The 27754-nt window shown below is 52.1% G+C and overlaps 1 protein-coding gene across 1 annotated transcript in view; it reads left to right on the forward strand.

The window, feature by feature from the left end:
• The window catches only part of LOC130704557 (unconventional myosin-XVIIIb-like), a 62470-nt gene that overhangs the window by 11077 nt on the left and 23639 nt on the right, over positions 1 to 27754 (forward strand). The window contains exons 3-8 of the mRNA XM_057526209.1: positions 857 to 1055; positions 3063 to 3205; positions 4023 to 4120; positions 4405 to 4474; positions 5171 to 5233; positions 14419 to 14563. Of these exons, the coding sequence (XP_057382192.1) occupies positions 857 to 1055; positions 3063 to 3205; positions 4023 to 4120; positions 4405 to 4474; positions 5171 to 5233; positions 14419 to 14563 (718 nt within the window). The remainder of the gene's footprint in view (positions 1 to 856; positions 1056 to 3062; positions 3206 to 4022; positions 4121 to 4404; positions 4475 to 5170; positions 5234 to 14418; positions 14564 to 27754) is intronic.

The following is a 27754-nucleotide window of genomic DNA, read 5'->3' on the forward strand; positions in this document are numbered from 1 at the left end:
AGAGGGTTTTTTGGTGAACACAAATGTTCATTTCTCTTGGGTAAATACCTAGGAGTGGGATTGCTCAGTTGTATGAGTGTACATATCACTGTAAAAGAGGCTGCCAAGCTGTTCTCCAGAGTGGCTGTATTGTGTAGCATTGTGGGAGAATTCCACTTGCTCTGCATCTTAACCAGAACTTGGTAGTGTGTCAAAAAAATTAAAAACAGGTTTTTTAGCCATCTTAATAGGTGTATAATGATATCTCCTCACGGTTGGCAGAGATTTCCTTTATTCGCCTTGAGTAGTGTTGTGCCCCCAGTGCCTGGGTTAGTGCCTGCTATGTAGTAGACACTCGATGAATTTTTTTTTTTTTTACTGAGTGAATGACTGTATGGATGGATGAATGAATGAAGTCAAAGGGGCTTCCGGTATCTAAATCTGTTATAGCAAATACATAGCACACGTACCGCCAATTCCCCCATGCCCCATTCTGTTTCCATGGCAGACGTCACTAATCAATTGAGTCATTTTATCCACCTGCTTCATTTCAGACAGGTACGATCCGGTCCTTTGTGTAGCAAGTGAGATGAGCCCCATGAGCTAATGCAGCTCTAGTTCAAGCCTCTCATTGGCTGAAGAAGAGGCCAGGCTCAGAGCAGGGTCCAAGGCTGCCCAAGGACTCACAGCGAGCCAGTGGCAGGACTAGATCTCCAGGCTGGGCTCTCCCCAGAAAAATGCACGACGTCTCTGACAAGGCTGGAGTAGGATGGGAGGCATGGACGTGGATCTGGGCTTGAGGCCGGGTTGGAGCATTGTGGAGTGCTCCCTGGGCCCCGGCTGGGTGGGAAGGCTGATGCCGGCGATCTTCCTGCAGGTGCCCAGGAGCTGCCGGGATGGCCTACCCGCCCACGTTGGCTCCCTGGCCCAGCGGGCGTACTGGGCTCTGCTGAGCCAGCAGAGGGACCAGAGCATCGTGGCCCTGGGCTGGAGCGGTGCTGGCAAGACCACCTGCTGCGAGCAGGTCCTGGAGCACCTGGTGGGGATGGCAGGCAGTGTGGATGGCAGGGTCTCAGGTACAGTGGTCTCCAGGTGACGTGCAGCTGGGACGTGGTGGGGGCGGTGGCGTGGGGGAAGGGAAGGGAGAGTCGGAGGGGGTGCTGGGCGGCTCTTTCTTCTGTCTGCTCAGCTAGCGTTCACTGAGCACCTAGCTGTGTGCAGACCCTGTGCTGGCTTCTGGGCAGGGCCACCCCGAGTCTGTTGGGTACTTTTGTGTGAATTAGAAACAGGTACTCCTTGCCTAAGACACTCACTGCCACATGTGGAACAGTCGTCACACATTGACATTGTTAGAACCAAACACTTGCCCACCGCGTTCTGGGCCATCATCCTAATAAGTATACAGGCCTATGGCTATCTGATATAAATGCTGTGCCCTTAGGTGTGGTGTCCTTGTGCAGCGCACAGCCCACTGGACTGTGCAGAGGACCCGATAAGTAAAAACAAAGACAAGGAGGCACTGACAGCCGGAAGGGAGACTCAGCTGCGCATCTGTGCCAGACTCCAGTGCTCTGCACCGCTTGCTGGCCGAGCTGGGGAGGGGAGAGGCGGAGGGAGCACAGAGAAGGGGCCGGGGGCTTCCTTGAGGAAATGATGTTTGAGCTGGGCATTAAAGAAAGAGTGTCAACATTGTAAATCAACTATACTTCAATAAAAAAATAGTGTCAATTGGTGATAATAATTACAATATTGATGGTGATCGTGGTAAATGCTTGCTGAGGACTTACGCGCCAGGCTCTATTCCAAGCAGGTTAACTTATTTATTATTTAAAACATCCCTATAAGGTAGACATTATTATTATTTGAATTTTATAGATGAGGCCATTAAAACGCAGGGAGGTTAACCAGCTTGCCCAAGGCCACACAGCTCATACATCCTAGCACCGAGATTCAAACACAGACAGTTTGGCTCCAGAGCTATTACCCCTGGGCCAGTGTTCTCAATGTATTGTTGCCCCTCTGAGGAGTCTTTTTAGTTGTTCTTTCTCCTAATCGTCTCCCACCATGAAAAGTTAATGCCATAGATTCACCATATATTTGTTTATGCAGTGTGTGTGTATGTGTGTATATATATACAGACACACACAGACATATATATATGTATCTGTGCTCTATTCTATACATAAGAAAGGAAAACTGCCCCCATCCTCAAGAATCAGTTTCTGCCCTCTTGGGCGCAGTATTCCCCCTGCTGAGAATATATGGCCCAGGCAGTATTGCTTTTCTAATACTAACACCACCACATTTGGAGCATGTTCTGAGCACTTTCCATTATTAAATCTTTTAGTCTTTGTGGCAACCACATGAGGTAAGTAAGTACCATTATTACCCCCATCTTATAGATGGGGTATCTGAGGCACAGGGAGGTTAATTTATTCGCTCCAAATCAGGTGACTAACCATGGGGAGAGGCCATATTCAAGCTTGTTTAACCATTGTACTATCCTGCTTCTCCACTGGGGTTATTCCAATGCTTTATTGATCACCTGTTCTGCACCTGGCCCAGGTTAGAGCCCTGTTAGGAGCTGGGGATACAGCAAGGAGAGGCCCTCCCAGAATGTAGTTCTGCTGAAAGTGTGTGTTGGGGGCGTGGGAGTCAGGCTAGGCTGTATCCAGGTGCCTAGCACATAGTGGGTGCTCGTTAAATAGTTATGTTAAAAAGCCTGGGACTGCAGGGCTTTTTGAGCTGGCTGTGATGGGCGTTCCCCGAGAGCAGGTCCAAGAATGTGAATGCCCTGCCCTGCTCCTAGACTCCACCAGGCCCAGGAGGCCCTAGGGCAGCCCTTGTCACTCAGATTGTATCAATCCTAGGTGTGTGTATCTCCCCTTCTGGGCTCACTCTTGCTCCCCCCGCGCCCCTGCTTGCAGCACAGGGCCAGCCCAGCAGCGGAAGAGGTGTGGCTTAGAGCTGAGTTGGGGGAGTGGAGGGGGCCCTGCTGGGGCCTGGGGCCAGAATGGGGTCCTGTGAGAGGTGGGGGTGGCAGCACCCGGGCCACGGGTGATGCCCTGTCTGTGCCCCACCAGTGGAGAAGATTCGAGCCACCTTCACTGTCCTCCGGGCCTTTGGCTCCGTGTTCACCGGCCACAGCCGCCGTGCCACCCGGTTCTCCATGGTGATGTCACTGGACTTCAACACCACAGGCCGAGTCACGGCCGCCCAGCTCCAGGTGAGGCCTCTGGGTGGGAGGGAGAGGGGGCTCTTTGGGGCTGCAGTAGCCTCAGCCCCCCTCAGCAGGGCCCACGCCTCCAGCTGGGACCCTGGAATGTGTCTAAATGGTCATCACTCCCCAGGCCAAGGCCAGCTCCTCCCCACCTCGCTCAGTGCCCAGACATCTCCCCGAGCACGGCGGCTCGTCTGTGCCTCGGAGTATCACAGGGATGAAATATTCATGAGTAGATACATCATTCAGCCGCTCATTAGCTGGGTCTTAAAAGCAGAAGCTGAAATTAAACAGGCGCTCACTGGCCTTCTGCGGCAGCCCGTGTGTGACAGGCACATGGCCTGTTTGTTCCTCTCTCTGAAATCACCCGGCTCCTCCCCTTCCCCCCGCAAACATTCTGTTTGAACAGAAAACAGGATTAGGTTATTAGAAGGGTTGTTTGTATGTGGAGCTAGGAGAATACCCAGACTCGCTGGTGCACGATAAATCCCTTTCTGTCCCGGCCCTGAAAGTCTACCATGCATCACCATGTGGGTCAAGTTATTAAGGGCTTCGGTTGCATAAGAGTGTGCTGGAGGGCGGCTCTGGGTTAATCGTTAGTACCCTTGGATTCCTTCATCGGAATGAGCCCGTTGCATTCGTTGATTGCCTGCGTGGACTCTGAATCAGTGAGACAAAGGCCTGGCACGTTTTGATTTGGAGGCGTCCAGCCAAGTTGGGGCCTGAGGTGCTGCCTCGAAGAGTGGGCCTGGGGGTTGGTGGGGATGTGTGGGCAGCCTAGCGGGGCCTCGTGCTGACCGGCGCCTGTCCTCTCCCCTGGCAGACGATGCTGTTGGAGAAGAGCCACGTGGCCCGGCAGCTGGAAGAAGGCAATTTCGAGGTTTTCTCCCAGATGCTAGCCGGATTGGACCTGGATCTCAGGTGAGCGACTGGGCTGAGCAGGGACGGCCGAGGACAGTGAGACAAAGGGCCTCCGCTCTCCAGGGCCCCAGCCCTGCCTCTGCCCAGAGGTGAGAGGCAGTGGATCCCAGTGGTTAGGAATCTGGACTCTGAGTCCAGCTGCCTGGTACTGCTCCTGGGCTGGGTGAACCTGGCCAGGTGTTACCTGCTCTGAACCTCCGTTTCTTCCTCTGTAAAGTGGAAATAGTACCTTGGCTGACCTTACAGGATTAAGTGAGATAATTCACATGTGGCTGTTTATACAGCTGGGGGGTGGTGGTGGATGTCTGCTGTGACGGTGACATTTTGGTACAGGCTCTGACAGCAGCGTGGGAGGTGGGCAAGGAACAGCAGACCCCAAATCTTCCAGAAGCTCCTAAACTCTGTGAGAGCCTTGGGTGCACCTGAGGTAGCTCAGGGCGAGGAGGCACCAGGTGGAACAGCAGAGAAGCCAGAAGACTCATCTGGGAGGGCCTTCTGGGGGAGGTGGCCCAGGGAGTCATCTCTGCCCCTCGCTGACTCCTGGGAATTCTTGGACATGTGGCTCCCTGTCTCTGAGCCTTGGTTTCCTCATCTGTTGAACGAATGAGTAAGGTTCTGTCTAGTGAAGCTCCAGGGAGTGCTCACCCCAGGCGAGGGGTGATAGTTTTCAATTTGCCTCTGCATCCCCCATCATTTGTCTCCTGCCTTCCACCCCAGTCTGAAGGGCAGGCCCAACCTGTTCTGAGCCTCCTGGCTAAGGCCAGAGGGGCACCTTACCCTTTGGAGAGAGGGCAGATTAGAGAGGAAACTCCCAGTTTTCAGAGCAGGGTAACTGAGGAGTAAGGAAGCTTCTGGAAGGCCTTCACTTAAGAAGGGCCCATCGAGGGCAGCAAGTGAGGAATATTCAGGAGGCAGGGCCAGGGCCTGAGGCAGACCCCGGGGCCACCTGGGGCACTCTGTGGAGCCCCGTGCCGTGATGCCCACCTGCCCTGCCAGGCCACTGGTATGGGTGGGTCCTCCCTTACTTCTGGTCCCTTCTCTGTTTCCAAGACAGAACTGTACCTGCACCAGCTGGCAGACAGCAGCTCCTTCAGCATGGGCGTGTGGCCTAAGGTAAAGAGGAGGTCCTTCTGGGTGTGAGTGGGTGTCTGTGTCCCCATGGCCAAGATGGGAGGGTCCCCTGTGTGGCTCGGTCCCTCTGCCACTGGGGTGAGTAGTTGGCAAGGGCTGGTCACGTGGGGGAGGCAGGGTTGCCTTTATGGGGCCTGGGCTTATCAGGGAAATGAGTCTTGTGCTAATAAAGGGAACCAGGAGGTGGTTTGTGTAGAGGTAAGGGTGCGGTCTCCAGGACAGGCTGTCTGGGTTCAAACCCCGGCTCTGACACTTACTGGATATGTGACCTCAGGCATGGACCCTAGCCTCTCTGAAGGTCTGTGTCCTCCTCGGTAAAATAACAACAGTAGCTAGCAGTATCTGCCTCATGGACCTGTTGTCAGGATTAAATGAAACAATGTGCAGAAAGCAGCTAGCACTGGTCTTGGATTACATCAGTCAGTGGCAGTTTTCTTAGGAAATATTGTTGATGATTAATGTGGCTTCCTGGAAGATGGGGCCTGTGAGTAGGGCCTTGAGAGATGGTATTCGGTTGTTTAAAAAAGCACATTGTTCACTTGTTTATTCTTTTATTTATTTTTTTATATTTTAAAAATTGTTTTGAGTCACCCACCCCCACCCCCACTCCTACCATCACCCCCTGTGCTAGGCCTGTGCTGAGTGCTGGGATTATGGTCCTCATCCCTGAATTTTCACCCTATCAAGAGAGAAAGACTTGGGAATTAATGCAATCGTGTGGGATAAGAAAAAATGGCAGAGTTTGTACAACATTCTGTACACCAGAGGATAGATGAAAGCTACTTGGCCTCAGTCAGGGAAGGCTTCTTAGCCAAGGGGACATCTGACCTGGGTTTTGAAGGATGAGTAGGAGCATACCAGGCAGAGGGGAGTGAATCATTTCTACTCTGAAGCCCTTTTCCAAACATACGTGTCAGGGAAACAAATGGCGCTGGAATAATTTGGTATCGTCATGCAAAAAAAAAAAAGAATTTCAGTCCACAAATTCACACCATGTACAAAAATCGACCAAAAAAAATGGATCATAGACCCTAATGTAAGACTTAAAATCATAAAATTTCCAGAAGAAAACAGGAGGAAAATTTCTGTAACTTTGGATCGGGCAAAGGCTTCATAGATATGACCCCAAAAACACAGTCCATGAGAGAACAAATTGATGAATTGCACTTTGTTGAAATTAAGAACTTCTGCTCTTTGCGTGTCACTGTTAATATGAAAATACAAGCCACAGACTGGGAGAAAATACTTGCAAATCACGTATCTGAAAAAGTCTTTGCATCCAGAATTTATAAATGACTCTCAGAACTCATAAATAACCCAACAGAAAAGATGGGCCAAAGATTTCAACATAGACTTCCCCAGAGAAGATACTTAGATGGCATGTGAAAGTATATTAAACATCCTTAGTCATTAAAGAAATTGAAACTCGAACCACAATGAAATAACTACTACACAATTACTAGAGTGTCTACACTTGAAAAGATTGATCGTACCAATGCTGGTGAGAATCTGGGGTAACTGGAGCCTCTCATACCCTGCTGGTGGGAGTGGAAAATAGTGCACCATCTCGGAAAACGGGCTCTTACAAAGTTAAACATACACCTCCCACGTGGCACGCTAGTCTACTCCTAGGTATTTATGCAGGAGGATGGAAGTGTACATCTGTGCAAAATTTATTTTACATGAAAGTTCATTAGCAGTTTTATGTGTACTAGCCAAAACCTAGAAACTACCCAAAATGTCTATTAACAGGTTAATGGATGAATTCATTGTAGAAAACCGTAAAGGTAGGATACTACTCAGTAATAACAATGAACTGCTGATACATCCAAGAACATGATGGCTCTCAAAGTAATTGTGCTGAGTGAGAAATCTCAGATGAAAGAGTACAACCATATAATCCCATGTATTTGAAACTCTAGAAAATGCAAACGAATCTGCTGTGACAGCAAACAGGTCAATGGTTGCCTGGGGTTTTGGTTGCAGGAGGAGGGGAGAGAGGATTATGAAAGGGAATTTTTGCAGGTGATGGATGTGTCCATTGTCTTGAGTGCCGACACTTTCACGGGTGTATATGTCAAAGCTTATCACAGTGTACTTGTTAAAGATGAGTGGTTTACTTTTGCCAGTTACACCTCAGTAAGGCTGTCTCACAATCTCTCTCTCTGCTGGGTACTATCCACAGAGTTACTGATTAAGTAGGTCTGGGCTAGGGCCTGAGAATCTGCATTTCTCACAAGTCCCCAGTTGATGGCGAAGCTGTGGGTCCAGGGACCCCACTTTGAGAACCACTGTAGGTGAGTCTGTTTCGACAGTGAGTGGAGTGGGATGGAGTGGGGTGATGCGGCTCTCCCAGCTTCCCCTGCCTGACACCCCCCTCCACGGGGGGGACTTGCAATATGTTCTTCTTTCATGCCTCTTCTCCCCCTGGTTTCCGCGGCGCTAGGAGCCCAGACTGGCCCCAGCATGGCAGGGGATGCGAGGCTATCCCAGTGCTGGGTTTTCTTTAATGAGGTTGGGCCACATGTATCCATTTGAATCAGCAAGAGCGTTGTTGTTTGTTTTCTTGGTTTTGATGAGGAGAAGGGCTCAAGCCAGGCCCTCGTGAGCATCCCAGCCTGACCTGTTTGTTCACAGTCTGCATACAGGAATGGGGCACAGTGTGAACCCAGTCGAGGAGGTGTTTGAAGTGGCTTTCTTTTTCTGTGTGTTTCTGGGGGTTGTTTTTTTAGACCAGTTGATCTGTGGGAACTGGTAGGGTATTTCTTTGTTCTCACCCTGCTACCTGGCACGTATGGAGAGTGTTTTCTTTGTTCTCTAAGAGCAAAAATACAAGCTGGAAATTCGTCGGTCTTTGATAGAAGCCTGGGCTAGCTTTCTGGGATTGGGCCATCAGGTACTGACTCAGTGAAGGAATTTGGTGGTCAGGAAATCACCCCAAGAATGAGAGTTGCTAAGTACAAGCCCCCGAAGTCGCCAGAGTCAGCAAATAAAAATATGGGATACCTAGGCCATATTCATCTTGTAACTGATCTAACAGCATGGTGACTGTAGTTAATAATACTGGACTTACTGTACATTTGAAATATCCTGGGAGAGTAGAACTTATGTGTTCTTACCACACACCAAGAAACGGTAACTATGTGAGGTGATGGGTGTATTAATTAACTTCATTGCGGTAATCAGTTTACAATGTTTATGTATATCAAATCTCACATTGCACACCTAAAAATATACAATTTTTATTTGTCAATTATAATTCAGTAAAACTGGAAAAAATACACGATGCCCGGTTAAATTCGAGTTTCACATAAACATCGAATACTTTTTTTTAACTTAAGTGTGTCCCAAATATTACATGGGCAGGCCTGGAGGCTTGAAGTTGTATCAGAGAGGGCTACCTGGAGGCGGTGAGTACAAGCTGGTCTTGGACTGTGAGAGACGTTAGGCAGGTGCAGTGAGGCCAGCCTTCCTGCTGCACCGAGCTCCCGATGCAGAGGCAACGGCGGGGGAGAGCCAGCAGTGCACTGGTTGCAGAGCACAGGGTGAGGGTGTGGGCCCGGGGGGCTGTCAGCTGGAGCGGCGGGGCCAGGTTGTGGGGAAGCCGGCCCTCGGGGTGGTGCTGGCCCTCCGTGGCCGCCTTCGCTCGCTGATGGCCAGCTTCCCCTCCTTGTCCCTGCGCTGCGTCCTCCCTGCCTGCCACATTTCAGCTTTTACTTACTTACTTATTTATAAAATTTATTTATTTTATTTTTGGCTGCATTGGGTCTTCATTGCAGTGCGCGGGCTTCTCACTGCGGTGGCTTCTCTTGTTGCTGAGCACGGGCTCTAGAGCGCAGGCTCAGCAGTTGTGGCGCACGGGCTTAGTTGCTCCGTGGCACGTGGGATCTTCCTTTCCCGGACCAGGGCTCGAACCTGTGTCCCCTGCGTTGGCAGGCGGATCCTTAACCACTGCGCCACCAGGGAAGCCCCACATTTCAGCTTTAAATGGAACTTACTTGAGATCTGTTAGGGCACCAGGACACATTTGAAATCACAAAGCTTTCATATTATCTTCTCCTCTATAATTTATTTTTCCTCAACCTAGACTGATGTTTTAAAAAAGTACCAGCAGGGCTTCCCTGGTGGCGCAGTGGTTGAGAATCTGCCTGCCAATGCAGGGGACACGGGTTCGAGCCCTGGTCTGGGAGGATCCCACATGCCGCGGAGCAACTAGGCCCGTGAGCCACAACTACTGAGCCTGCGCATCTGGAGCCTGTGCTCCGCAGCAAGAGAGGCTGCGATAGTGAGAGGCCCGCGCACCGCGATGAAGAGTGGCCCCCGCTCGCCGCAACTAGAGAAAGCCCTCGCACAGAAACGAAGACCCAACACAGCCATAAATTAATTAATTAATTAAAAAAAAAAAAAAAAGTACCAGCAGCAGTGGTCATAATAATAACAATAATCCTTGCCTCCCAGCAGTTTGCTTCTGGCTGGCAGCAGCCAGGCTTTGGCCCGAGGCACATTTATTTTTTTATGACCCAGGCATCAACTGTGGAGGAATGGGCTCCAGACAGAAGGGTGGGGGATCAGGCCCTCCTGCCAGGGGCTCTGCCAGGAGCTTTCTCTTACTTGATTCTCCTAAGGACCCTTTGACAGAAGGGATTATTATCACATGTGTTGGTTGGGAGGAGTAATCAGGCTCAGAGAGGTGAAACTACTTGCTTAAGGGCACACAGCTTTGAGGTGGCAGAAGCAGGGCATCCAGGTTGGCCTGACTCCACATTGTCTCTCTTGTTCGCCCCTCGCTGTCACCTCAGGTCTGTGCCCTGGCTGCGGGCCGCGTGCTCTGGGATGTGCCCCAGTGCGCAGCCTTGGGTCACTTCTCTCTCAGCTTCAGTTCCTCCCCCTGTGGAGTGGGTGGAGCAACGCCCTGACCCTCGGTCTGCCCCTAGGGTGGGCGCTCGGTAGAGAATCTGGCGTATAGCGGCTCCGTCCCTTCCCAGCTGCGTGGCCTTGGACAAGTGCCTTAGCCTCTCTGAGCCTCAGTTTCTCCTCTGACAATTGGAGAGACTCACAGCTGCCTTGCAAGGTAAAGGCACCTAGTGCAGCATTGTAGGTGCTCAGTTAAGCCTTCTCTTCTCCCTCCTTAAATGGACTTGCAGTGCCCGGAGAGAACGTGGACCCGTCAGTGTTGAGGTAAAGGGAGCCCTTGGCTTTGGCTGGACACCTGTCCTGCCCTCCCCGTGGTCTCCGTCAAGTTCACCCACCTGTGCAGGCACCCACGTTTCTTTTGCAAATGAATAGAGTCAGTGTTCTGCATTTCCCTCCCAGATCCGTCTCCAGATCCAGGGGCTGGAACCGTGGGAATCCTTCCAGGCCTGGGTTGGTTGGTTGGTTGGTTGTAGAGACACAGGGGCGCCCACCCTGGCCCTGGAGGAGGGGGTGTGGTTAACATCCCCGTGAAGCAGAGTGCGACCCCGGGCCCGGACTGTGCTTATAACCAGGGGCAGAACTCCAGGGGCCGGTTCCCTCGGCCAGGGAGGCCCCCGGTGCCGCGCCCTCCACCGGAGAGCAGCGCCCAGCTGCAGACCGTGGCTCCCTGCGGCCCTGCACCCTGTGAGAGAGGCCTGCACGTGGCCCCTTAGGGGGCTTGGCACCTAACGCACCATGCCTTCCAGCCCCGCGCCCTTCTGCTAGGAGACGCTGCCTGCCCGCCTGCCCGCCCAGCACCCGCTTCTCCTGCTCGTGCTGGCGGCTTCATTCAGTGCTTCTTCCCAGAAGTCGGCTCCTTACCGCTCCCCGGAGCCCCCCAGGCCCAGCACTCACCCTGTGCTGTCAGTGTCTGTCTGCACATCTGTCCCCCTTATTGGACTGGGAGACCCTCAAGGACGGGCCACGCCTGATTCACTTGCCAGGGACTGCTGTGCAGCAGCAGGGAAGGTGTCCCTGGAAGGCCTGACAGCCTGGGCAGAGGCATGGGGTCGAGCCCAGCATTAATTGAGTGCCACTGTGTGCCGGGCACTGTGCTGGTGCTTTACGCACTTCAACTCATTTAATCCTCACAGTGGCCTGGGAGGAGGTTTGGCTGTTATTTTCATTCTACAGTGGTGGAAACTGAGCCTCCAGCGGAAGGGCAAGAGATTTGTGCAGTCACACCGCAGGGACGCAGAGCCGAGAGAACACGCAGTTCTGTCTGCCTCCAAATCCAAACCTGGCCTCTCTCTGCATTGTCGGAATCTCCTGGGTGCTCTAAATGCAGCCCGGTTGAATGTGGAGAGAACATTTTGGATTTTATTTTTTGCACTAAATTACCTGCCATCTTGGGTTAACCTTGCGTCTTTAATTGCATCAGACAAAGCCTGGGCATTTTCTGAGTCAGCTTTTACTTTTTCACTTTCTTTTTTTCAATTCAGTTGAGACATACAGTCAAATGTTTATGAAAGCACTGATTTTAAGTATACAACTCAGTGATATTTATATTCTCACACGCACCTGCAGCCCCACACAAGCTCAACATCTAGAACATTCCTCATTCCAGTAAAGGCTCCCTTGAGTCCCCACCCCATCAGAAGCATCCCTCCCACCTGAGTCGTCATCCTAACTTCTCTTCCCATAGGGGAGTTTTGCCCACATCTGGACTTCATGTAACCAGAATCCACAGTGCGTGGTCTTTTGTACAGGGCTCCTCTGTCTCACGTGGAATCTGTGGGGTTCATACATGTGCTTGCATGATCAGTGACGTGATCTTTTTCATTGCTGTGTGGTACCCCATCACTGTGCCCTGGCTGGACCACCCAGTGTTTATCCATTCTCCTCTTGGTAGACATTTCGGCCGTGAGTTGATTTATCCCACTGATCTGATGTCTATTTTTGTGATTTTGAGGCAAGGACTGGCTTTTGTCAGGGCATTATGCAGAGGTGTCTGTCTCCCTAGAAGTTTAGGGAACTGTAAACATCCTCGTGATTCTAATTGCTTTAGATCAGAAGCATATATATTCATCCCTCCGTGTCTTCTGTTGCAGCAGAGACTGGGGGAGGCGGGCAGGAGAGAAAAAGAAGCAAACAAGCTCTAGTGGAAGTTTTCTAATTCGTCTGTTCGTATGAGCTAAGTGGCAGATGATGGGGTCTGCCTGTAATTTAAAGTCAAATGCTCATGGCTGACAGTGGGAGCCATAACAAATGTGTTGCCACTGTCCTTTTGGTGTCCTTTCTCTGCTACTTTGAAATCTCATAAATAACCAAGAGCATGTTGGTAAGATGCCTTCCTCTCCTCCGTTTGCTCCAGCGGAGCAGCTGCAGTTGCTAGGTTGAGCTCGTTGCTAGGGTTTTTGTGGTCCTGTCGTGCCCCAGAAATACGATGGATCAGTGGAACATGCTTCTGCTATTAATTGAAATGTTTCCACAGCGAATCTCTCAATGTCACTGCATGCGTTGACGTTGTCCCAGTAGGTCGACGATCCTTGCAGGTTTCTTTCCCAGTTAGAAGAATTGGCTTGAGTGGAGGGGACAAGTGGCCTGGACGGGGAGTCAGAAAGCCTGATTCTAATCCTGTATCTGATACTAACTTGCTGTGTGACCTTGGGCAAGCGTTGTCCCCTCTCTAAGCATTGGACTCCATAAAATTAAAGGACCTGCCAGCTTTGACAGCTTACAGTTCATCACCCAAGCTCTGTAAACAGGCCAAGTGCAAATCAGGTCCTCATTATCTGTTGGAGGATTATTGACAGAAGAATTCTCATCCCCAGCTCACTTCCTCTCAACCCAGCAGGCTTCTGGGTCGCGTCTCCTTGGCCAGATGGCGTGTGTGGAGTTAGGAGTTTCAGACTAATTTTAATATTCAATCAGACATAATTGGGGGGACTTTCCTGGTGGCACAGTGGTTGAGAATCCACCTGCCAGTGCAGGGGACACGGGTTCGAGCCCTGGTCCAGGAAGATCCCACATGTCGCAGAGCAGCTAAGCCCGTGTGCCACAACTACTGAGCCTGAGCTCTAGAGCCCGTGCTCTGCAACAAGAGAGGCCACCGCAATGAGAAGCCCGCGCACCGCAACGAAGAGTAGCCCCCGCTCGCCACAACTAGAGGAGGCCCGTGCACAGCAACGAAGACCCAAGGCAGCCAGAAATAAATAGATAAATATATAAATTTATTTAAAAAAACAAACATAACTGGGATCATAAATCTGAAAAAGGAAAAGTGACACCCTACAACCCATAAACATCTGGTCATACTATTTTCTCTTTCCTCCTGCTTAAAAATCTTTGGCAGTTTCCCTCTGCGTGCCCTGGGGATGGCAGACAGGGTCTCTTTCAGTTGCTGAGGCAGATCATTGGGTGGGGCTGCAAGGGGGGACATCCTGAAAAGAATCTGGACTCGCTGGTTTGCTGTGGGATCTTCATCGATTGGTGTTGTCTGCCACGGGTCCAGGAGTGTAAATAGGGATGTGTGTTTGTCCATCGTGGCTGGAGTTTTAAGGCTGTTCCCTTTAATATTGGGTTTGAGGCCTCCTCCATGGCACGGGCCAGCTTCTCGTGCTTATTTCCTCCCCCCACCTCTGTCTGCCCCACCTCCAAAAATACCTGCTTCTCTGTCCACGTTCAGTTGAGCACCTGTTGTCTCCAAAGATGTCCTTTGTTCCCGTTGTTCCCTCTGCCCGTCAGGCCTCTATTCCATCCAGTTGGTCAGCTCTGCCTATTTGTCTTTCAGACTTCAATCACAATCTTGTCTCATCTCCTGCGACATTCTCTTTGACTCTCTCTAGTGGGATTAATCGGCCAGGCCCTCCTCTGAGATCCCACAGTCCCCCACTTATCCAGTTTCGCACTTAGTTGTTTTTACGTCTCTTTCCACTTCTAGCTTGAGAGGTCCTCAAAGTCAAGTTCTGGATTTCGCTCATCTCTGTCTCTCCAGAGCCCAGCACAGTGCAGAGCCTCAATAAATCTATTGAATGAACACACGAATGAATAAAAATCATGTCGCCTTCCAAAGTCAGATAGACATCATTTTTATAACTTTCCCAGCAGCCTGAGTTCTGTGTGTCAGTACTCTCCAGCTTAATCGTGGGTAATTGACCATGGTCATAAAATGACCACACATTCCCCCCAGACCAAGCCCTGCTTCCACTTGCAAGTTTGCATTTCCTTCACCGTGACGGCCTGTTTGTCTTCCTCTCTCCCCTTGCTCTCAGCCTGAAGGCAAGCAGAGGGCGGCGGCTGCCTTCGCCCAGCTCCAGGGCGCCATGGAGACGCTGGGCGTTTTGGAGAGCGAGCAGAGGGCCATTTGGCGGGTGTTGGCAGCCATCTACCACCTGGGTGCGGCGGGGGCCTGCAAAGGTACGTGCCTGCCGCCGTGCTCACCTGGGCTGCCGGCTGTCTCCGCCAGCAGGTGCCTGACAAGGCCCTTCTTTCCGTGAGGTGGGACAGGGTCAGCCTGTCATCTTCCGCATCTCTGGGACTGCTCTGGGGGGGGGGGGGGCTGCCGAGCCAGGTGTGCTGAGAAGGAAGCGGGCTGGATGTTTCAAGCAAACCGCGTCACCCAGCGCTGTCCAGTGGAGCTTTCTGTGATGACAGGGGGAGGTTCTCTGTCCAGCAGGATGGCCGCTAGCTGTAGGTGGCTGTCGAGCTTTTGACATGCAGCTGGTGCAACCGAGGCGTTGAATTGTTCATTGCATTATATTCTAAGTAACGTACATTTAAATAGCCACATGTAGCTAGTGGTTACTGTGCTGAGAAGAGACATCCTGAAACGGGTGAGAGAAGGCTGGGTCCACGCACTAAAGGTGATGTTTTCTGTCTGGACATCTTGGCGATGCTCACACCATATGCGCTGGAGCTGACGCAGCTCTCCTTCTCCTCCCAAACCTGCTCGCCGTCCTTAACTGTCTGTTTGCTTATTGTCCCTGCTTCAAGTTGGTCTCCCCAAGTGGTTCTCATCATCCCTCTCCCTCCCCCATCCCTATCCAGTCGTTGACCTTGCCCCGTAGATACTTTCTGTGACGGCATTTCTGTCCTGACTTCCCTATTCTTACTACTATCACCTTAGACTAAGTATTTGCTGATCCTTTTTTTGCTTGGACTGTTGCGGTAGCATCACTGCCGATGGCTTGGCTCCACCCTCACTGTGACCACTGGGCTCCTTTCTAAAACGTAGACCTGTTGTGCCAGTCCCTGCTTAGACTCCTCCCGAGGCGCTCCTGTCTGCTACGTCAAGTAAAATGCCTTGGATTGGCATTCAAGGCTCCTCGCTTCCCTAACCAGACTCTTGCGCCATTGCTTTTGGCACTGCGAAAGGTCCCGGGGAGACGGTCAATATCGAGAGCAGTGTTGCTCCTGCCTTCATGGGGCTTATGGTACCTTATACTGTGATTGTGTCCTTGTCTAGCTGTTTCCTGTGGAGAGTGGCTTCCTTTGGGCCCAGAACATAGAGTTGGAACTTACTTTTTGAATGGACACACGTGTTCATGGAGGTCTGTCCTCTGGAGCTCTGTGTTGACTCTGGCTGACATTCTGGGCCATTCCTCTGTGGGGCAGCAGACTTCTTTGGAATATACTGGCATGTTATTCCTGCCATTCCCATACCCGTGGGCCTTGTGGCCTGTTCTTTTGATTTTCATACACTTGAGCTGCATTGGTCCACTGATTTGATTTTGGACATCTCTAGAAGTTATGCTGAGTCAGAAATAGGGAAGGTAGGGAGTCCACAGTTGGTCCAAGCCAAGGGCAGACATGCTTAACTGGGCAAACATGGAAAAATCACATGCCACTTGCCTTTTCCAAAAATCAGCCGTGGGCCATGCTCAACGCCCTGACCGTTTGGAAATCAGCCAGCTTTGTAAATGGACGGGGATTGGTGATGTCATTGCACAGTTCAGATCAGAAAAGCTGTTGAAGGTTTAGAGTTGGGGCACAGGCATCTATAGATTGGGGATGTGTGGAAGGAAGCAAACGTATTTTACCGAATAGAAAACTGAGGCTCAGAAGGTCTAGGTGCAATAAACTCCAGGCTGGGGCTTCCCTGGTGGTGCAGTGATTAAGAATCTGCCTGCCAATGCAGGGGACACAGGTTCAAGCCCTGGTCCGGAAAGATTCCACATGCCACGGAGCAACTAAGCCCGTGCACCACAACTACTGAGCCCGTGCTCTAGAGCCTGTGCTCCGCAACAAGAGAAGCCACCGCAGTGAGAAGCCTGCGCACCGCAACGAAGAGTAGCCCCTGCTCCCCGCAACTGGAGGAAAGCCCATGCAGCGATGAAGACCCAACGCAACCCCCCAGAAAAAACTCCAGGCTATGGGCGCTTGAGGGAGGCAGATTTGAGTTCAAAACCAAACTTCTCTGAGCTTCAGAGAGGCCTCCTCTTTCATTGGGCCAAGACTGGGGTTGGTGTGAGGATTAAATGGAATAAAGAAGAGAAAGCTGAATTAAGCTGCTTTCCCTGGAGGCAGACCCTGAGACAAAAATTGCATGTAGGCTTTGGGGGAGGGGGTATCATGAGAAACCAGTAGGGAAGTGAGGGAAGAAAGGCAGGTGATGCTGGAGCCTTAAGGAGTGGATTAGCTCTGGGAAGTAGGGGGCCAGTATCTCTGGGGACCTCTGGGAGACTCTGAAGGACATGTCTCCTCATCGTGTATTACCCGAGGGACGAGGGAGCTGGGATATTGATCTACCGCCTCCTGCTTCTCCCTGGTTGAAGGTTGCTCCTGGGGAGCATTCCCCCCTGCCCTTCCAGCCTGCCCCATGCATGAGCTGAGCATGTCCGGCAGCCAGGGAAGCAGAGAGGCGCAGACAGGTACCTGTAGTGACAGGCCAGGGACACGTGTGGGGTGGTATGTACGGAGTGGCCAGGGTGAGGGGTGGTGGACAGGTCATCCACGCTTCTAGCCCCAGGCAGTCCCTCAGTAGATTGTGCTGTTGAGCCTGGGTTAGGTGACTCTCCCAGGGTGTCACAGCCACATGCCTCTCTGCTTTGCTCAACTCGAATAGTCTTGTTCCCTCCCGGCACTCAGCAAAGCCTAGGGAGAGGACAGGGCCATTGGGACCTACCTTCCGATTTCCATTGTCACGCTTGAACCCTCTCTGCCTCGGATGCGACAAAACAGAGGCTAAGGGAGCCCCCAGTCTATTGACCTGTCACCAGAGAAGTTCGATGCCTGACTTTCTTCTCCTGGGGCTCCTGGGACACCCCCTCTGATGGGGGCTTGGGACTCATACCTGTAGCTGCCTGTAACGATAAAAGAGAAAGGCACATTTATAAATATTTTATTAGTACATGGTTATGGCAATAATTCCTCCCAGCCTCCCCCCACACCACCTTATAAATTATTTTAAGAGGAGCTGCTGTCAGTCTGCCTGAGAGGGCTGCTTGATGATTTACTTACTATATATTCTGCTTTGGAAGATTTCATAATAGGTTGCTCTAAAATCAGCTATTAAGAATTTCAAAGTCATATATAAATGTCTTTGCTTTGTGTCATAACAGATCATTTCAAAATATATTAAGAATCATTTCCGTTAATGAGGGTTTTTTGTTGTTTTTTTTTTTTTCATTAAAACGATGCTCTCCTCCCAGCGCACCCAGCTTCCTTTTTTTTTTTTTTTTTCCGCAGAAAGTTTTTTTTTTTTTTTAATTTATTTATTTTATTTATCTTTGGCTGTGTTGGGTCTTCGTTTCTGTGTGAGGGCTTTCTCTAGTTGCAGCAAGCGGGGACCACTCTTCATCGCGGTGCGCGGGCCTCTCACTGTCACGGCCTCTCTTGTTGCGGAGCACAGGCTCCAGACGTGCAAGCTTAGTAACTGTGGCTCACAGGCCCAGTTGCTCCGCGGCATGTGGGATCCTCCCGGACCAAGGCTCGAACCCGTGTCCCCTGCATTGGCAGGCAGACTCCCAACCACTGCGCCACCAGGGAAGCCCCAGCTTCCTTAACTTATTTTGAAAGTCCTGATCCTATTTTTAAAGACCAATATCAGTCCCTGTGGGGAGATTTCAGCCCTTATAACTGGACTTAGGATTTTTGAACTGTTTCAGCAGTAACGACAACCACCACTAATATTGGTTTCGCGTTTGATGGTTTCAAAAGCACTTGTACCTCCCTTGTGCCTTTTGATCTGATTGGATTCATACAGTAACCTGGTGAGGAAGGATAGCGCCATGGGCAAGAGTCAGCCTCCTGGCTTGGCTTCTCTGATCCTCAGTTTCCTCCGCTCTGAAATGGGGCTAATGATGGCACCCACTTGGTAGGCTTGTCATGAGGATTAAATGAGTCAGTGCCAAACGCGTGCGCACAGGACTCGGCTCACGGCTTTATAAGAGGAGGAATGCGGTTTACCTGACGTCACACAGCTAGTATGTTCCAGAGTGCAGTTTGGAACCACGGCCGGTCTCCCTGCAAAGATCACTCCCCTGCCCTAGACTTTGCAGAGGGCTGTTAGGGTCATTCCTTGCTGGAGAATTGAGCTGTTTTCCTGGGCCCTGTGCTGAGTGCTTACAGACGTGATGTCACTGCACAGCCTTAGACTAGCCCAGGAGGAGCGAGAACTATTAGATGCCCATTTTACAGATGAGGAGACTGAGGCCTGCCAGAGAGGTTCATCCTCATCCCCAAGGGCACACAGCTAAAGCCAGAGGTGGGATTTGGACCCAGGCCTGCCCAGGCACTGAGCCTAACCTCTGAGACGACACCTCTGGCCTCCCTGGCCCTGTGTGCCGCTGCTTCTGGCCTCACAGGCTCCAAGGGCTGGTGATGTCACTTTTTCACTGGGGTGCCCTGTTTTTATTCATGACACTTCTGGCACCAAATGTGTGGGGTTTTCCTTACACCAACCAGTCCTCTCATTCTCCGGACACCAACTGGGTGTCCTACAATTTAGTCCACTCCTGATACTACTTGGAGTTAGTGCAGGTTACGGGCTCGGTCCCACAAGACTGTACCACTTCAGACATTGTTCATAAGTTTGGGCCACCTGTACTTCTGATGGACCAGCTATAAAGTTGGGCTCCCACAGACCCCTCCTTGGTTTGATAATTTGCTAGAATGACTGACAGAACTTAGGAGGGCTTTTACTTACCAGCACCTGTTTATCGTAAGGCATACAACTCAGGAACAGCCAAACGGAAGAGATGCGCAGGGCAAGTTATAGAGCAAGGGGCTTCCCTGCCTTCACTGTGCGACCCTCCCGGCACCTCAGTGTGTTCAGTGACCCGGAAGCTCTCTGAGCCCCATCGTTCAGGGTTTTTGGAGGTTTCATTACACAGGCGTGATTGATTAAATCATTGTAATCAATCACGGCCCCAGCACACTCCTGGGGGCCCCTGAGTCTCCTCTCTTGGGGGAGTGGCATTAGGCCCCCACTGACCCCTGAGTTCCTGCAGGGCGCTGCCACCGTGACCTTCCCCCACCACCTTCTGGGTCCCTCCAGCCCGTATGACTTGGTGTTCTGGACCCCAGGAGGCTGGCTGGCTGCCTGTGGGGCTCTGGATGGATCACCCTGTCATCAGCAGTGCCCTGGGCAGCGTCAGAGTCAGAGAGGGCACCCCCCTAGAATGTGGCAGAGCAGCGACACGGGCGTCTCGAAGTCAGCTAGTCCTGGGTTCAGGTCTCAGCTTGGCCTCGTACTTAGCTGTGTGTGACCTCCGCCAAGTTCCGGGGCTCGCCGGAGCCTCCTCTGGAAGAGGGAGAAAGGGCGGCGGAGAGCCGACTGGGGTCTCACGCACGGCTGCGGTGCTAGTAATGCTTTCGCTCTGGGCTGCCTCCCATGGGCAGGCCCGGTGGCTCCTGGCTCGGCCGGCCGGTCATAAAGAGGCCGCGTTCTTCCCGCTGTCTGCACTGTCTCCACCTCCTTTCTGTTTCTCAGGCTCACTGTCCCTGCTGGGTCCCTTGGGAAGGCCGTGGGAGGGGGCGCTGGGGGCTGCCTCGGTATGGCAGACAGAAAACCCTGGGTGATTTGACGCGGGATGGTTTGCTGTGAACCAAGACTCATGGCCTGGGCCGTCCCTCAGGAGCCATCAGGGAACCATTTATCCAGCCTCGTGTTTCTTTCCTTTGGCAAAATGTGGCCCATGGAACAATCAGCTGGCACCCATGGGTTTTGAATGGCAGCAAACAGTTGTTCTCTGGAGCTCACTTGACAAGGAGAGGGCGGGGGAGGAGGGACACGCTGGGCTCTGCAGTGGGCAGAGCCGGCCTTGACTTCAGGCTCCTCCACCTCCTGGCTGTGTGATTTAACCTCTGCAAGAGATTTCACTTCTCTGGACCGCAGCTTCCGTGCCTATAAAATGGTAAAACCCTGTCTACCTTCTACATCGTTAGTCAGGTAATGGCTGCATCCCACCCACTGGCACATGGGCGGGGTTCAGCAAGCCCTGACTCTCTTTTCTTTGCAAAGTGCTTTTTGTTATCTGTTGGCTCTGTTGGCATCAAAGCCTGCCCTGACATGGGCCGGGTCGGGGTGGAAAACTCAAGCCTCCAGGGAATGCAGCTCATTGCTGAAGGGCACATGGTGAAACCTCTGTGCTAGTGAACGGCAGCTTCAGAACCGGGGTCCAGTTCCGGACTCTCAGTCCAGTGCTCTTTCCACAGCTTCGAGGAAGGTTCTGAGGGCCAGGGAGAGTGTGGGGTAGTGGTCAGAGCAGTCAGGAGTGACACGGTCTTGTGCTCAAGTGGAAGTGAGGATTCCAGCACTTGCTAGCTTTGTGACTGGTCATGTGACCTTGCTGCCATGACCTGGCAGCCCCATGTTGTTCCGTGGCTTGAACAATGATCATTTTATTATCTCCCCAAGCTCCTGGGAGTCTGCAGTTTGGAAGGGCTCGGCTGGGCTGTGGTCAGAGGGTGGCTGACCCAGAAACAGTGGGGCTGGAGTCGCCGGGACTAGCTGGGCACCTCCGTCTCTCCGAGTCTCAGATCTCGGGTCCCAGCATGGGCCTGATCGGGCTTCCTTGTGGCCTGGCGGCTTCGGGGCTCCAAGGAAGCTTCCAGAGAGCAGCATGGAAGCTGCATCACCTCTTCTGAGCTGGCCTCAGCTATCATGCAGTGTCACTGCTGCCATGCTCTATGTCACAGCTTCAAGGGCTAGGCAGTCTAGACTCCAACCCTGGATGGGGGAGTGACGAGGTTCGAGAACATGTCGGGTGAGAGATACTGGTGTGGCCATATGTTGGTCTTGAGCAAGGAACTTAAGCTTTCTGAGACTCAGTTTTCCGACCTATACAATGGGATTGAAAACAGTAGTGACTTCACAGGTCTGCTAAGCAGATGAAGTGAAATGTATGTCAAGGGCTAAGCTCAGTGCCAGGCACTTGTCAGAGCTGCTGTTGTGAATTAGGGCGTCGCAAAGCTTGGAGATACTTGCCGGCTCCCTGCTGGGATGGCAGGAGGATGCTCCTGGGATTTCTGCTCCCTACTTTTATTACCAGTGCCCCCCAGTATCCTCTGATGCCCCTAAAGACCCTTTTCCCACAGGAGAGTAAATCAAGGAGGAACTCGGAGCCCTTTTTGCAGCAAGAAACAATTCTCTTGTCTCGGGACCTCTTGGCTGCGTGAGATTAAAACCAGTCACGACCCTCTTCTCAGGAATGTTCCCTGAACAAAATCCTCCCGGGGTCTTGCTGTCCTGCATGTCAGCCCAAGGCTGGGAGTCACTTACCTGTGTTCTCTCCTCTAATTCCCACGGCAACCGTGACAGGTAGGGAGGGAATTCCCACTTGGCAGTTCAGGCTGCTGAGGCTCAGAGAGGTTATGGAACTTTGCCGAGGCCAAACGGCACCACGTGGCGGAGCCAAGGTTAGAATCAGTGCCTGTCTGCCTCCAAAGCTAGTGTCCTTCTCCTCTGTGAGGCCGCTCATCTGGCCCAGTCCTTGGGTGCATTTTGGGTGCTCGGACCTCCACCTCCCCTCTAAGAGCAGCTTCTCAGCTCCGTCCCCAGTCTCCAATCTCCGTTCCTTCATCTGGAAGGGCATCCGCTAAGCAGAACCGAGGCAGGAGAGCTCGGAATCGAGGCTAATAGCATGGGCTCTGGGGCCAGGCAGCCCTGTGTTTCACCCCAGCTCTCCTGTGTGATCTGTGACTCTCTTCACCTCTGAGGCGCAGTGTCCTCATCTGTAGACTGGGGATGACAGTCCTTGGGAGGCTTAAATTATTCAGTTTGAATGTGTAAAGCTCGGCCACCCTTGTTGTTATTGCTATTATTATTGTTAATGGAAAACCTGCCCACCATCCAGGCGTTTCCCCGGCAAAGCTTTGAGTCTACAAAGATGACTCGGGCTGGTCTTTAATCCTCTCCAATCCCTGTGGTCCCGTAGCTGTAAGAGACGTACACTGTCCCTGGAAAGTCCGAGACTCTTTGTCACTCTGCCCGCTGTCCCTCATTACTCCATAAAAATGACAGTACTGTTCAGAATCCAAAATAACAAGGATGCGGTATCTGCCTTGATGGCCGAGTTGCTTTGCTTTCCTTTGGCTCTGAAGGCTGATGGGAGGTTTAATTTATTTGTCTTTTACTAAATTTGCCAGTCTACTTGTTGCTGACCCCATTGCCTAATATATGATGCAGTCGGGCCCATGTATAACCCGGGGGGGGGCCTGTAATGGAGTGATGGAGGGAGGCTGCCCGTCGGCCACCACTCCGCGCCTGTTCTAATAGAAACATCAGTCCCTGAATGGATGGGGCCGTAACTCGGGGAGCCCGGAGGGGCCCGCAGGAAGAAGAGACGATTGTCATGATGATGGGAACCCAGCCCCCTACCTTCTGCTGGGAACCCCCCCGCCGACATCTAGCAGCCAGGGGAGTCCGTCCAAGGATAGGAGGAGGTGGCCTGATGCTCCCCAAGCCCAGATAAGACCCTGAGCACAGAAGGCCCCGGGGAGTAGCAACAGTGATGCTGTCAACGCAAAGCGATCACCATGTATTCACGCACTTTACTCTTTTTATTGTTTTAAAATAACTGCACAAATAATACTGTAAGGTTGTCTTCCTATGAAAAATGGAAACAATACAGATGAACACAGAATGTCGAAAGCAGGTCCCCCCCACTCCCTTGATCCTCCTGACCTCAAAGGTGACCGTTGTTAAGGTGCAAAGGTGACACTTATTACAACTGATGAGCCAATACTGATACACAGTTATTAACCGAAGTCCCCAGTTTACCTTGGGGTTCGCCCTTGGTGTTGTACATTCTCTGGGATTTGACAAGTGTGTCATGTCATGTCGTGTGTCCACCATGACCGTGTGATCCAGGCTAGTTCCACTGCCCTAACAGGCTGGCTTTTTTTTTTCTCTTAAACTTTTTGATTTGAAATCATCATAGATTCATAAGTAGCTGGAACAGTAACACATCGAGTCCCTGACCCCTTCCCCCAGCTGTGGCTGCGGACGTGGCTGCAGTCCCTCTCAAAAGCAGAGAGTGGCTGTGGCTGTGTCACTGTGTCCCCAGTGTAGGCCTCACCCTCAGGCCTTTTAGACTGAGCACGAGCTACACCTGTGCACGTGACAACTACGGGGGTGGCTGGCTGGTGCTGTTACAATATAAACAAGTTCACACCGGCTCCATTTCCACGTGCTCTGCTGCTCCCCGTGCCGGCGCGGCGTGGGCCTCTCTGCCCGTGGCTCACAGCAGCGCCCCTTGTTCTCTCCCTTAACTGCAGGGCTTGCCCGGCGAGGGGGCCTCAGTCGATGTCGCGCTTCTCCAGCTGACGAGCGTTTGGGCAGTCTCCTGCCTTGGGGGGTTCTAAACAGCGCCACGTGGGCATACATCCCTGTATGTGGAGGCGGTGCAGGGGGGAGCGTTCTGGAGCCGTGGTGGCCTGGGCCTGGGCCTGCTGGACCAGGGGGCGTGTTTGAGGGTGAACATTTCCATGGACACGGCTCGATTCCCCTGCCTGTATTCACAAGGGTCGGCTCACTGCAGCCTCACAAGCCTGGGGGGGATGTGAGACTGGAGTCTGGCTCTCTGAACACCTGGGCCGTGGCTGCGTTCTTGCTGCTCCATCCTACCCCCCCCGCCCCCGCGGCCTCCTTTTCTTCATCCTCCTCCTCCTCCCCCACTCGCCCTCTTCCTCCTCCGCTCCCCCCTTACTGCTCTCCTTCCTCTCTCTCCTCTCCCTCCTTCTCTCTTCCTTTTCTTCTTCTCCTCTATGCCTATTGGATGGTAGGCCCTCGGCAAAGCCGTTCTTACATTCCAAGACAAAACTTCCGTCTGATCAAGGGAGGGAGACCCAGACAGGCACGTTGGAGACGCCAGGAGAAAATTCGAGGCAGGAGACACCCAAAGTTCAGAGGGGTCAGGCGGGGCGCCCAAGGGGTCCTAGGGCCTGGGACCGTTGAACCGAATCTCCCAAACAGAGCGGAAATCAGGGAGGATGCTCCAGCCAGAAGAGCCTCGGTGAGCAGAGGTGTGGTGGCCCGAGCAAGGCCTGAGGCCTCCGTGTCCCCGTCTGCGAGGCGCCAACCTCAGACCCCGGCACCGGTGCTGCGGGATTGAGAGAGGATTACCACGTGGCCCTGGAGCAGGCCCCACACCCCCGAGGCTGGTCCCTGCCTGGACCCTGTCCTCCGCCTGCCTTCCCACGCCCACAGGCCCCCAGCTGGTGGCTTGGCTCCCTGCCCGACAGCTGCCAAAGCCAGGCCTATTCTGGGCCACAGGCAAGGATTGATTTTCTAAGCATACTGAATTCATTTGTTAAGCTGGAATGGCGGCTGTGGGATGTAAACAGTTATATTATAAAAGCCACAAACCCCTGAAGTGGCTGATGCTAGAAGGCTTCCCTGCCGGCAGCCCCGGGCTTCAGGAGGGCAGGGGGAGGAGGATGGAACCCCCGAGAGACCCGACTTCAGGTTGGCTTAGCCACTCTTGCTGGGTGGCCCTCCCCTCTTTCTGGCCTCTGTTTCCCATAAGTAATAACAGCAGCTGACATTTATCCAGTGCTTACAAGGTGCAGGTACTATTCTAAGAGCTTTGGCCATCTCAGTGATCCCCTGGAGTAGGCACCATTACCCCATTTTACAGATGAGGAAACTGAGGCTCAGAGAGGGGAAAGGACTTGCCCAGTGGGGATGATGGACACTCTCTGGCGTCTCGTTTAGCCTTGCTCATCAGAGACTCCAGGAGGCTGTGACTCAGTGAGGACCTCACCGTACATGCATGTCTCACCCTTCAGTGACAGAGCATAACAATACTGCTGACAGCAATGATGATGATGCTAGTGATGGGATTAGTAACTGTTACTGTTTACTGAGACTCTGCTCTCTGCCAGGCTTGACTTAAGTGCTGTGCATGGTTATTCCATTTAATCCTTGTTAACTCTAAATGGTGGGTTATACCCATCTTACGGGTGAGTCACTGGAGGCTGAGAGAGATAAAGGCAATTATCTAAGGTCCTGGACTCAGGAAGGGGAGGAGCTCAATTTGGGACCGAGGAGTTCTGTCTTTGAAGCCTTTCTCCCTATTCTTCATGCCACGTTCTGCTGGATGATCCACAGTGGTCATCAATAAATGGGGAATTAGTCATCATACCTTTTCATATGGTTCTTACACTGATGAGATTAAGTGCTTAGCACAGGGCCAGGCATGTGGTGAGTACTCGGGAAACACCAGCTGTTGTTCCTGGGCTTCCCTTGGGCCCCAGCTTCAAAGGAGACAGTGTGATAAGTTGAGGGACCCCTGCTCAGTCTACCTTGGTGAGGGACCCTTGAATATGGAAAGAATGTTGGACTGGGGGCCAGCCAGAGCCGGGTTTAATCCTGGCTTCTGCCTCACTAGCTGTGTGACCTCACACAGGTCACTCACTGGCTGTTGGTCCCACCCCTGAGCCTTTGCTCCTGCAGTTCCCCCAAGGTGATGAGTGACGCCTTCGACTGAGGTCTCCCTGGTGACTCTGCTTCTCAGGTCGGATTACCTGCTCTGGGGACACTCCCAGGCAGTTTCACACCCAGTGTCTTGTTTCATCCTTATAATGACCCATTGGGAGAGGAACCATCCCATTGTACAGATGTGGAAACTGAGGCTCAGAGAGGTGAGATTTCCTCTTTGAGATCTCGCAGCCAGGCGGAAACTGCCTTTGGATGCCCAGCCTCTGGTTCTTTCCACAACTGCCCACCATCCCAAAGATGCCACGCTTTTCTCCTTCAGCCTCTTGATCAAATTAGTCCAGGAGACCCCTACCCATGCTCCCCTTCTCCTGTCAACTCCCGAAGCACATTGGCATACTCAAGGTTAGAGCAGTCCTGCAGGGAAGCAGCCCATTTTGGTTGGTTTAATTGGATGCTGCCCCAGCTGATCTGTCCAGCAAGCCCTTTTTGTCCAGAACGCTAGAGCATCAGGGGTGGTCCAAGTGTTGTCTTTCCAGTTGATAGGGCGTGAGCAGTGATTTATGTTGGATTATGAGTGACTCAGCAGCGACTTATTGACGGCTTGTTGGCCAGGCCTTATGGGGTGCGCTGACCGCAGATGGACAGGTGACTTTATCTAAGGTCTGTCCAGGTTTGCAGGGCTGCGTGGCACCCGGGGGCAGCAGGAACAGGTGGGAGCCCTAAGATGCAGGAAGAGACTCAAAGTTTTGGCCTTTAAGACGGTCCCATTTTCCAGGATCCCAGCAATTGAACTTGACCTGACGCCCCTGGGCAGAATTCTCAGAGTGTGATCATAATCCTAGACATTTATCCAGCAGATCCTGTGCTAAGCGATCTGCACCTGGAACCACGCTGACGCTTCACGAGGACTCCATGGGGTAGAGTCCCATTTTACAGGGGAGGCAACTGAGGCTCAAAGAGGTGACACGGTTTCCCCAACATCACGTGGCTTTTGGCAGCGGAGGTCGGATTTGAACCTGTGCAGTCTTTCTGGAGTGCTGCCTTTTCTCGTAGCACCCACAGCCTTTTAGGCTTGTCTGTTCCCTGCAGGTGCTCCTCCTTCATAGGCCTCCGAACTGTAAACCTCTGTGTGAGGAAATGTGAACCGGGAGTGCCGGCGTTATAAATAAGTCACATCACGTTCAGTAGTTCAGCAGCAGCATGGCTACTGTCGGAAGGAGAAATAACTTGGTTATTAATAAATGCAGGAGGTCACAGTAATTGATAGCAATTGAACTCACGGTGCATGAGGGGAGAATGGTCATGTTATTTTTTCCTCTTTCTCGGTTTTTTTTTTTTTGTATTGAGCATAAAGGGAAAAACCTGCCTTTGCAGGTGGATCTGAGCAGCTCAGAAACTACAGTTCCATAACTTTCCCTTACTCCTTCTTTTCTTTTTTCTTTTTTCTTTTTCTCGTTCCTCCTTTATTCATTCTTCTATTCAAATCCCCGCCTGCCTCTTACCGGCAGAGTGATCTTGGGCAAGTGACTCAGGTAAAGCAGTTTGCCTGCGGTCACCTGCGGCAATCGAGGCAATCGAGGGCTCTCTCAGCTAAGCCAGTATTTCCTAAACCGGTGTCTCCTGGGACATTAGATCAAGATATTCTATAAAAGCCTTCCAAGGCCAAATAAGTCTGAACAGAACATCCCCTTCTTGGAGCTTCATATGATATACTTTAAAGGCTC

The sequence above is a fragment of the Balaenoptera acutorostrata genome, chromosome 13, assembly GCF_949987535.1.
Source record: "Balaenoptera acutorostrata chromosome 13, mBalAcu1.1, whole genome shotgun sequence".
Taxonomy (NCBI): domain Eukaryota; kingdom Metazoa; phylum Chordata; class Mammalia; order Artiodactyla; family Balaenopteridae; genus Balaenoptera; species Balaenoptera acutorostrata.